This window comes from Lygodium microphyllum, chromosome 22 (genome assembly GCF_053477565.2).
Source record: "Lygodium microphyllum isolate KBCC chromosome 22, Lygodium_microphyllum_v1.1.10, whole genome shotgun sequence".
In the NCBI taxonomy this organism is placed as follows: domain Eukaryota; kingdom Viridiplantae; phylum Streptophyta; class Polypodiopsida; order Schizaeales; family Lygodiaceae; genus Lygodium; species Lygodium microphyllum.
Genome location: NC_141156.1, coordinates 126,784,791 through 126,796,571, shown reverse-complemented (window position 1 = coordinate 126,796,571; position 11,781 = coordinate 126,784,791). Strand labels below are relative to the sequence as shown.

The window sequence follows — 11,781 nt, the reverse complement described above, 5'->3', positions numbered from 1 at the left end:
TGTCAAAAGGGTAAAGTGGTTAAGCTTTCTAATCGCTATTATGGCCCTTTCAAGATCACAGATAAGATAAACGATGTGACTTTTTGTTTGGATCTACCAAGTCATTGGAACATTCATAATGCTTTCCATATAAGTTTTCTACGTCCCTATATTGGAGAACCTCTAATGGAACCAATCAAGGAAGATTTACCTGATATAGAAGAAACAGAAGAGTTCCTTGTGCCTGAAAGAATTTTACACCATTAGGACAATACTCTAAGGTCAGGTAAGGTATTACGGTAGTATCTAGTTAAGTTTAAGAATTATCCCCATTAGACGCTTAGTTTATGAGTGAGAGAGAACTACAAGACTTTCTAGATCTTCTTAAGGACTATGTATCTCCTCTATAGTTGAGGTCAACTGTTTAGAAGCCAGAGGGATGCCACTAAATTGATTGCTTATTACACATTCTCTATTTAATAAATTCATGTCAATAAATTAATGACTCACTTTTCTTTAAGTGCTGATGATGATCTAGCATGGCCATAAGACCATTTAGAGACCAGTATTCCTAGTGTATCACTTAATGGGGTGATCAAAGCACTGTGACGGGGATATTTGGTATAGGAAGTACAAGTTATGAAGGGGAAAAGAAGTGTCTGCCAAGTGTAAGAGTATACACAAGAACCAAGGAGCTACACATAAATGAAGATGGATTGAGTTCTAAGAAGAGGAAGTGCATTAGCATTGTGTTATGTATTTATGTGTGTATCCAGGGATGCCTGGGAATGTTTTACTTGTGTGTAATAAGCATTGCATTCATTTGGGGTCATCCTCTCCTCTACAAGTCAAGGTTTAAGGTCTTTTCTTTCTTTAAGAAAGACGAGAGAGGGAATTCTCTCACTAAGAAAGATGAGAGACATGATCCTCTAGAAGTGAGGAGAGAAGTGATTTTCTCTTTCTAAGGTCTAAAATCACACAAGCTTTTGTGTGGAATTCAATCTTAAGATTGAGGCCCAAGGCAATCTAATGAACTCTCCTTATCTATGACTCAAAGTGGTTACATGGACAAAAAGTTAAGAGTACCATTTAAAAAGCCATTTTTTTTGGAAAATCCATTTTTAAAACATATCGCAATAAACAAACAATCTCTAAATACGGGCCGTGTGTGTTATCGGAAACAACAAGATCTACAACTTTTGTGTTGGACGTTTTTTCATCCAAACAATGCACAAAGAGATATCTCGAAATTAGTGTTGCGGAGTGGAATAACCACATCTTGCACGAAGAACAACTCAACTCTCTCTCCAAGAAGAGAAGCTCTTGAAAGCCTATAAAAGAGGAGGCTCTCTTTGGGTGTGAGAGGGGGTGAAAGAAGCATCACTTTGCATGTATCCAAGGGGTGAAGAGAAGGTGCAAGTGCTGCAGAAGCCCTGCCGAAATCAAGTTCCAAGAGGAGAAGAGAAGGTGCAAGTGCTGCGGAAGCTCTATTGAAATCAAGCACTAAGAGGAGAGCCCTACACATATTATGTAGGAGAGAAGGAGACTCAAGAAGGATCAAAAGGTGCCAACTTTCAAGTTGTGCAAGTGTTAGCCGGTTGTATACCGTGCAAGAAACTGTGATCTTGTTTCTAAGATCTACAAGTAAGAACTGGCTTATGTGTAATGGAGGAGCTTGCTCCTTGTCAATAATATAACTCCACAAGGGGGGGGGACTGGCCCATCTTCCAGTCCCTAGTTTGTCGCCAATTTCTCTCTCTCTCTCTCTCTCTACATCTTTCTTTTCTCTTATCTATTCTCCCTCTGTGTCAACATAATATTTTCCATATATATTTTAAGTATATAAAAAAGTCGTGCGTGCATCTTAGATTTTATAACAGGGAGGGAAGAAGAGATAGAGATTGCAGAGAGAGAAGAGAGATAAAAAGGGAGGAGGGAGGAAATGAGGAGAAGATACGTGAGAGAGAAATGGATAACAAATATATGAGAGAAAAGCCATAAAGAGAGAAGGGGGGTAAAAAGGAGTAGGGAGAGTAGCAAAAAATAGTGAGAGAGATTCAAGATAGAGAGAAGATAGTGAGCAAGCATGTGATTTCTTACACTCAAGAATACAAAATATACATTTCGTATGTCTTTTGTTTATGATCAAGTGCAATGCTATTTTTGACTCTAACATCGAAGGATCACACAGAGCTACTTATCATGCAAAGTAAGTATGGGTAAAGTTTACAAGTTTGGTGCATAGAAGGCATTGCATACATATATGAGTATGTATACAGCTAAATGCTAATGCATGTCTATCCTTTTATGCATGAGAGAGAGAGAGAGAGAGAGAGAGAGAGAGAGAGAGAGAGAGGTGTAAAAATGGTGTGTGAGAGAGGGGTCCCAAACAGAGTAGAGAGATAAACAAAGGGAGGGAGGGAGAGGTGGAAAGGAGGGGAGAGAGAAAGTGATGGGTGTTGCAAAGAGAGAGAGAGAGAGAGAGAGAGAGAGAGAGAGAGAGAGAGAGAGAGGTAACAAATATGTGATAAACAAATTAAAGAGGAGATGTGTGAAAAAGAGTAGGAAAAGAGAGAGATTGGCAACAAATAGTGAGAGATTAAAAAAAAGAGAAAATAGTGAGCAAACATGTGACTTTTAAGGCTTGAGGACACAAAAGAAGAATATGTGTTCATATTATGGTTGTGCAATTGTATACATGTCACAATTATGTGTAGACTAGCATACGATAACAACGCGTGCACATGCAAGGAATGCTAGTCACCCAACAATCAACGTTACTTTCAGGTACATACTCCAATTTAATATTCTCTTAGCAAGCCCTTGCGATGACATCACCTTGTTTTCAATGTGCTACGAGTAAGGTTTTTATCAAACAATCTTTTTTATAAGGACATTCAGCCGGCTTGCAAGGTGTCATGTCTCTTACTAGCGTTGGAATGTGAGCATATGTCGAAGTTACTGTGAACACACTCGTCAGGGAGAGAGGTCCTGTGCCAGATATGGCGGACAATTTTCTGGAAGAGGGGTTGACAGTGGAGGACTTCATGTGGAGCGAGGAAGAAATAAGGTCTCTGCAACAACAAAACAGAAGAAGAAGAAGAAGAAGAGGAGGAGGAAGAAACAAGGAAGAAGAAGGCGCAGAAGCAGCAGGAGCAGACGGCCAGGAGGAGGAGGAGGAGGAGGAGGAAGAGGGGGGTGAGCATTTCCCCGAGATCGATCTGTCCCTGCCGGACGCAGAGCTGGTCACGGCCGTCTGCCGCGCCTGCGCATCCTGGGGCTTCTTCCGCATCGTGCAGCACGGCGTCCCGGCGGCCGTGGTCGAGCAGGTGCGGCGCCATGGCCTGCGCTTCTTCCAGGAGCTGCCCCTCCCTCTCAAGCTCCGAATCCGCAAGGCCTCCCCCCTCCCGCAGGGCTACTTCAGCAGCTCCCTCAATGCCCCCATCAAGTCCTGGAGCGAGGCGCTCTCGCTCATGCCCGGGATCTCTGTCATCCATGGTCTGCTTGCAGCCGCATGCGTGCCTTCTTGGTCCGACGAGGAGCTTCAGGCCATCAGGTAAAACATCTCTCTGGTTTTATGTCTGTCTTGGCTTAATCGTTGTTGGGTATAATACCAGGATAGAATCGGATCCTTCATGCTGGGGTATTTCAGTATAGAAAGAGATCTACCATGGCCTTTCATGCATACTTTATGCCCTATGTGAATAATGATAGTAAACCTCTTGTTAGGCAGTTGTATTAGGAGTGAATCGGATGTATTATGACATTCTGGCAGCCTTTAACGCGGTATTTGATCTCTCTCTCTCTCTCTCTCTCTATATATATATATATATATATGTATGTATGTATGTATGTATGTATGTATGTATGTATGTATGTATGTATAACTAGATGTGCATGTGGATGTGATAAATAACCTTGTACAAGAACATGTGCAAGTGTATGTAAACGTACATATTGGCTTTTTGCATAGTTACATGTAAGCTAGTTCTACGTATCCGACATGCCATGAGTTTAATACATTGAAAGCAACATACATATGCATATTTACACATACGTATACATGCATTGCATAGTTCACCTAAGCGATGCCTGCCTTGCTATGCAAGTGTATATAAGGTTATAAAATCTTGGATACAAGAGTTGCCTCCACATCTCACCCTAAATTCTAAAGAAATTTATTTGACTTCTAGCTAGACAAAGGGGAAGTGGTATAATGTTGAAAATTGGCTAGAGCTCCCTATCTCACTCTCAACTAGAATGGAAGTGAATAGTGGTATAGGGTTGAAAATTGACTAAAGCTTTAACTGTTCCAGTCTAAAATGGTCAATGGGATGGTGGCAAACGCAGTCTATATCCATTGCATGTGCCATATATCACGAGGAAAAACCATACCCTTAAATTTCCACCATGTAAAAAGTCCCTAGTTTAAGAATACTTATCTCTTATCAAGCGGGAGTTGTAGCACACGATTGAATATGCAAGGAGTCGAGATGCCATATTGTTGCAAACTGAAGGGTTAGAAGGAGAAACTAGAAGAGTTAAGTGGACTAAGAAGGTGTAGACGAGAAGGTGGTTTGCATGATGTCTATATAGCGTATGCTATTGTTGGCCATGAACGTGCCATCTTGTTAGTTGGGAATGGGTCTCACTTAATGAGGCATTTCTTTTGTGATTGATAGGTAACTCCATTTGGCATACTTCTTTTGATACTTTTAGATTATTAGTACATGACTTTCAATGTTGACAGCAAGGCCATGTAACAAAAGTAAAGGGTGTCTTTTGTTCATAGATGTTTTTGGATGATGTTGTTGTTGAAGAGAGCTTTGTTCGGAGTTCTTGAATGTTTATGAAATATGAAATATTTGCAAAACTATTTGGATTTGTGGTAAAAAAATTGAAGTTCGAGATCTTTGCCTTAATGCGGAATGAAGATTTGTGCAACCTCAACTTCCAAGAGGCAAGATGATTAATAAGGTGAATAAACAAATGTGAAGTCATATTTAATTTTTAGGCTTTTCAATCCTTGGAGTTGGACAAGGTTGGTACAATTCAACGGGCCATCAATGTGTGGCAATTTTCTTTTTGGGTGGTACATTACACACCAAATATGTAATACATTGCTTTATACTGAATTTGATCTCATATCATTGGCTCATTCATGCCAAAAAGTTTAGCTTATCTATTAAGGATTAATCTTGGATAGAAATTGTGTTGGGCATCTAAGCTTGTATTGTTGAGTTGACATGGAATTTCATTAATTAAGTTGGAATTTATTGCAAATTTAGAAAAAGGGTCAATGTGCACAAATTGACTAGGATGAGTAAAAGCAAAAGGGATTGACTTTCAAGAACAAATATAGATATGAGAGAGAGAGAGAGAGAGAGAGAGAGAGAGAGAGAGAGAGAGAGAGAGAGAGAGAGAGAGAGAGAGAGAGAGAGAGAGAGAGAGAGAGAGAGATTCTAATGCTAATGAAAAAAGCAGTGCAGATTTGGATGAGTATACTTGTTCAATGAATGCATTGGCAAATCGCATTTTGGGTATTCTATTTCAGGGTCTTGATGTTGATCCTCAAAAGGTCAAAGAAATCTTTGATGTAAAGGAATCATCCTTGAGGATAAATTACTACCCTGCATGTGCGAAGGCAAATGCATGCTTGGGATCACCACCCCATACAGATTTTGGAGGGTTAGCAATACTATATCAAGATAATGTGGGAGGCTTGGAGATCTTCAAAAATGGACGATGGATTTTTGTGGAACCTAAGGAGGGATCCTTAATTGTGAACGTGGGAGACATAATACAGGTGCTTATTTTCCTTATTCTCCTTGACACTTGTTATTGCAAGCATCTCCCTCTCTCTCACACATGGTTTTTCTTCTTCTTTACAGGTTCTAAGCAATGCGAAATATAAAAGTGTGTTGCATCGCTCTAAAGTGCACAATTGTGAATCACGTATGTCTTTTGTTTTCTTTCATAATCCAGCTAGAAGGGCTCTCATTGCCCCATTTTCAAACCTTGTGAGTGATGAGCAACCGACAAAGTATAAGAAGTTTATATTTGAAGATTATCGGGCCACCTTTCCCAACGCAAAACTGGGCAAGCATAGCCCTACTTGCTTCTTTGAGGTTTAGCATCTCTCTTATTGGCTAGGTTGTGTGTGGATTATGATCCTTTTATTAAAAACGTTTATTACTATGTCTTTATGGAGTTTATCATAAGAAAGGAATCAACCTTTACCTTTGCTAAATAAGTTTTTATGTACAATCGAAAATTTAATGTCAATGTGTAAGTAACCGATCATTTCATGCACCTTCTCAAACTTGTGAATATTTCATAATTGACTTACATAACTCAAATTTACAAATATTTCACAATTAATTGAAATTTGTAGCACAATTCATCACATGAAAGTTCACAATCAAGTGAAGCTCATGTAAAGTTTCAAAAACTTAAAAGAAAGATGAAAACATTAGAATGCTTTCAAAAACATTGAAGAAAAATGAGAAAAAATTAGAATGTTGAGGGTTTTTGGCTAAGGTCTTACTTGTAGCAAGGAATAACATAAGGTAGGTTTAACAATATTCTCGTCTATATTAATGCACCGATGCAATTGTTTAGTAGTTGGATGACTTATAGTTAGCTTAAATTTTACTTTAGGGATTATTTTCACAAGGCTAATGTTAATCACAACAATCAATGCACCAATGCAATTGTTTAGTAGTTGAATGACTTACATTTTGCTTAAAAATTTTACATTAGGAATTATTTCACAAGGCCAATGTTAATCACAACATGTGCATGGCAAACTTGAGCGTTTGTTTCATATGTGAATGATTGCCAATATGTAGCTAATGGAATCAAGGAAAAGAAAAATTTGAAGGCAAAATGAAATCTTGATTGCCTTGTACTCATATTCTCCTTGTTTACCCTTTTCTTCTTGTGCATGTGGGAATATGCTTCACCACTACAATGTTTGGGGTAGCTATATGAAACCTAAATGGAAGATGTAGATACATAGAAAGTATACAAAGAAAAGAATGCATATGGAGCGTCAATGGAATGTGGATTTAGTGTAAGTATGGATGTGGAAGAGGGTGGCGTTAAAGAATAGAGATATAGGGCTTCAATGAGGCATGTAGTGAGATTGTTTGTAGTTGTATTTAGCTTTAGAATTAGTAAGTCGTTAGATCACAAGTATATAAAGTCATGTATCTGCAAGCATTCAAGATTTGGGAATAATCTAAACGGGGCAGTATTCCTTCTATATGCTTAGCATGATCAAGCAAAGGAACCCACTATGAATCCATTCATGTGTTCACCTAGCAATTATTTGCAAGTCCTTGTGAGAAAGCAGTGGTTACAACTGCTCATCAATGACATGTGAATTGGTTGGAGTAATGCGAGTTTCTTATCCATGTTGGTGTTGCAGTAGGCTCATTCTTGTAGTGGGTTCACATCCTATTCCAAAGGAATTTTGGTGGTTATTCAACATGTGGAAGGCTCCTCTAGATTGACTTGTACTTCTTGACAAAGTATAGCTATATATCTTAGATTTTATCTTAGCATTCTATCTTTGAAAGTGTGTTACAATATGTTAGTCATGATGACTATTTGGGTACTTATGCTTGGTTTCTTGGGTATTGGACTTGTCTAAAACATCCTTCACTTTTCCTCTTGTTTTAACATGCCTTCATTTTTTGGGATGTATAGTCTCTTATAGCCTTAGCATGCTCCTTTTATTGGACTTTGAGTATTAAAAACATCTAAAATCTACCACAATCCTTAATTGTTTGCTTTTTCTCTTGGCAAATGGTAGTGCATAATCTCTTAGCTAAACCACCTACATTATTTTCCAATCTTTCTTGCATGTCATTGGCTATGGCCCTCTTAAATAGGTCAATCCTCCTCTATTTTCATTGACTTTGTCAAATTTAGTTGAATGCTTGCTTAAGCCAATTATTAGCCTTTTTTTGAGGACATTTTGTGAAGTTTAGTTGCTTGTTTCTCAGCTTTAGCTAGCTTGCTGCATTCTGTCACTGATTGTCTTCTCAAAGTAAGCTACAATTAACTTCTATGTCTTTGATGAGATTTACATTTGAGGCAATGAATGCTTTCTAGTTTTCTTTTGTATGATTTACATTTTGAAGGTAGAGTCTTCACTTGTAGCTATTTTCTATTTTCTTTACTTTGTTAGGTCTACCTTTGTGAGGGTAGAGACTACTACATTAATTGGTTGCTCTTTTCTTCTTGTGGATGATTGTTTTCTTTTCTTGACATTCACATATTGTAAATATGTGATTAGTGCTAGTGCAAGTCTATCTCTTCAAATAATGCATCCTACGTCATATGTTAACTAGTAAGAAAATTTTGTGTGACCTATAGATATATAGAGGATGTAGTTATACATAATGTCCTACAAAGGGGATGGTTCAATCTGAGGAGGAAAATTGTGAATTGATAGATATATTCTAAATTAGAGGATGATAAAATTACATTGAAAATATACATAAGGGGTTTCTTGATAGGGGCTTGCACACATGAGGGGTAGTTTCTTAATAATGATTAAGTGCGAACGATAGTCCCTCGATTTATCATTCATCTAGGAACTAGTATTTTGCATTTGATTGGTTCTAGGAAATGTGCCTACAAGTTCTTAAAAGAGTAAAAAACATTCTTCTCATACTAGAGGGTCTATGCAATGGGCCTCTTCTCCAATGACAGTATAAGGTGCCATTTGAGCCGACCATGGTCCTCTGCTTCAATGCAACGTCCTACCATATAAACACTTTCATGACATAAAGGTACTATTAAGGGGATTTTCCCTTCATAAATATGGATATTTCATACTTTGATAGTAATATTACCATGGTTTGCTTTACTAGATCTATAGCTTTCTACTTTGGTAGGTTTCTTAGAGCCTTGCCTAGGCATTGCCAATAGCACTTAGTTTTTATAGCATAGCTTTATTTGCGATATGTACTATGTTAATGTGCACTATACTAGTGGCTAGCATTACCCCTCCCTAAGGAAGGAAGATAAGATATTAGTACATGCACAATAAATAGTTGGACACTAGCCTAAATGATTTAGGTACATTTGGCCTCAAGGCCACAAGTTTGCATCATTTGTATATGTGTAATGAATTAGTTTTAAGGCTAAAACATTAAAAAAAAAACTACCCAAAAAGTTTAGATAATTTTTCGGCCTCTAGACATGAAAGTTTGCATTGTATTTGTTTCATTGATGTAGTCTTAAGCCAAATCATTAGAATGTTAGCTTTAAGTGTCAAATGATGTTTTAGCTCAAGGATTAGTGTTTCTTTACGACACTATTTTAACAAATATCTTATCCCAAAGAAAAAAATTATAGTTAGATCATATACAACAAACATAAATGCTTAAGGCAAAAACAAAAGGATAGCGTAAAAGGTCAGCCTAGAAGGTCACTTGATGAACTGGCCTTATAATTAACAATTTGTGTCATGTTTATTCAATGAACATTTTAGCATGTAAGGAGGATAAAACATTTAAGTTTTGAATGCGTGCCTAAACTAATTCAACCTTATGGTAAATAAGTTTTGGAGCAAGTCATTAAAATGCTTAGCCTAAAAGTTTGATCATTTTATTAGTCGTAAAGCTAAAATTATTCAAACTCTGTTAGCCTTAAGGCTAAAACACATAGTATCATGCTAAGCTGACACAATGTTTTGGCATAAACCTAGAAGAATGTATCACAATTCCCCCACAATTTCTCCTTAAGGTAAGAACATTATAAAACTAACTTTGAGGCGTTGACATACATCCAAGAGTTGGAATATGTAGTGATATGATAGTCGGCATACATATGTTGGTATACACGATAGAAAAACTATTGAATTATACATTAGTATACAAAGTGATATGTATTGTCACACATTCCAACAACTATATACATATATGTAGAGAATTTATTTATATATAAACCAAAAGTGCAAATACAAATATTTTTTAGTAGAGTCAGCTCCATGATGTCCATGTCTACTATCCTGTCACATATAGAGTAGCTATTTGCAAAATATATATTACATTACACATAATAGTACTATAATACTCTACAGTAAAGCTATATGCTAATATATAACAACATAAGAGTTCTATACATATAATACATGATAATCAATATTGCATGCACCTTTTTGGTGCATGTGGAGATTTTTCTCTAGGACATGACTAATGTGGGGCATGAGGATCCCTTTGATGAAGAAGTGTGAGTGGTGTGTGAGAAGAAGCCTCTCTAAGTCATGACGATCCAACTATCAATATAAGAATGTAATTACTCTCTTTTCTCTCCTTTATATATATATATATATATACATATATATATATCACTTGCTCTCTTCTTCCTCTTCTCGGCCCCCCCTTCTCTCTCTCTCTCTCTCTCTCTCTCTCTCTCTCTCTCTCTCTCTCACTCAAGATATTTGTATATATCATAAATTAAATCACAAATTTGTACAATCAAAACTTAAAAAAAACATAAAAAAACAATACTTAAGTCAATTTAACAAAATAAATACACTTATGATTGCCCATTTATTTATGACCCATTGAATAAAACTACAAATATATTCTTTTTTATTTTTTTGTCACACACATACGCACCGACAAATTGATACACATCACCCTCTTCTCTCTCTCTCTCTCTCAGGTACATTGTTCAGCTCGTCACATCTCTTAGGTCACATCTCATAGTTCAATCCATCATAGATCTCTTAGCTCGTCATAGTCTATTTCACATTTGTAGAGTCTATCCTAATAGCTTGTCCCAACATAGTCCCAAGACAATCGTCTCTCTCTCTCTCTCTCTCTCCCCATATATATATATATATATATATATATATATATATATATATATATATATATATATATATATATATATATATATATATATATATATATATGTCTCATAGGTACATGGTTCGGCTCGTCACATCTCATAGTTCAATCCATCATAGATCTCTTAGCTCGTCATAGTCTATTTCATATTTGTAGAGTCTATCCTAATAGATTGTCCCAACATAGTCCCAAGACAATCGTCTCTCTCTCTCTCTCTCTCTCTCTCTCTCTCCCCATGTCCATGCATGTGTCCAAGTCTAGAAGCATAGTAGAGAGCATTAGAGTTTGGTTCTCTCCCAAAGTCCTTTCTCTCCATTACCTCAATTGCTTAGATAAGAGTTTTTTCACATGCATAAGCATCTTCAAAGAGTTCTTTAATTATTTTCTCACTTTCCCCTATTGTGCAAGGGCGACACCAAGAGGAGAGGATTAGACTTGGATTTTCATCCTAATAGCAAAGTATACCCAAAGACTCTCTCAACCCTCCTAGTAGCACCACCCAAGCAAACCTAGGTGCCAAGCCCATAGGAGAAATACCTACATTAATAAGTTTATAACTTGGAAGGTAGAAAATGTGACCTTGAAGAACTCCCTTTTCAAGGTGAATGTGTGCTTGGTTCAATAAGAGGAGAAGTTGGCTATTGAGGTGACTACAACTAATAAGAAGGTTGAAGACAAAGTTTAGGACATGATAATAAGCATGTAGGAGGAGGTACAACTAATAAGAAGATTGAAGGTAAAGTTTAGGACATGATAATGAGCATGTAGGAGGAAATTAAAACAAAGAAGGAAGAAGATAAACAAGCTATAATAGACAATATAGTTAATGAAGCTATATTGCAAAAATGTAATGTAGAAAAAAATTACCATAGTCCTAGGAGAAATCAGCCTAAGCCATGAAAATTAGGATTAGGTATAAAGGAAGAGG

The 11,781-nt window shown here is 37.0% G+C and overlaps 1 protein-coding gene across 1 annotated transcript; it reads left to right on the top strand.

Moving 5' to 3' along the window:
• Positions 1-2,851: 2,851 nt before the first annotated feature.
• Positions 2,852-6,283, top strand: LOC148017596 (putative flavonol synthase 6). Its single transcript, XM_087663292.1, has 3 exons — positions 2,852-3,535; positions 5,464-5,785; positions 5,871-6,283. The coding sequence occupies exons 1-3, from the start codon at positions 2,982-2,984 to the stop codon at positions 6,111-6,113; spliced, it is 1,119 nt and encodes a 372-aa protein (XP_087519418.1). The 5' UTR covers positions 2,852-2,981; the 3' UTR covers positions 6,114-6,283.
• The last annotated feature ends 5,498 nt before the right edge of the window (positions 6,284-11,781 follow it).

What these genes read in the sequence shown, in the direction of transcription:
- LOC148017596 (XM_087663292.1), top strand. Translation starts at nt 2,982, where the DNA reads ATGGCGGACAATTTTCTGGAAGAGGGGTTGACAGTGGAGGACTTCATG. An exon ending in GAGGAGCTTCAGGCCATCAG is followed by an intron (nt 3,536 to 5,463) that starts GTAAAACATCTC and finishes TGAAAAAAGCAG; the next exon opens with TGCAGATTTGGATGAGTATA. An exon ending in ACGTGGGAGACATAATACAG is followed by an intron (nt 5,786 to 5,870) that starts GTGCTTATTTTC and finishes TCTTCTTTACAG; the next exon opens with GTTCTAAGCAATGCGAAATA.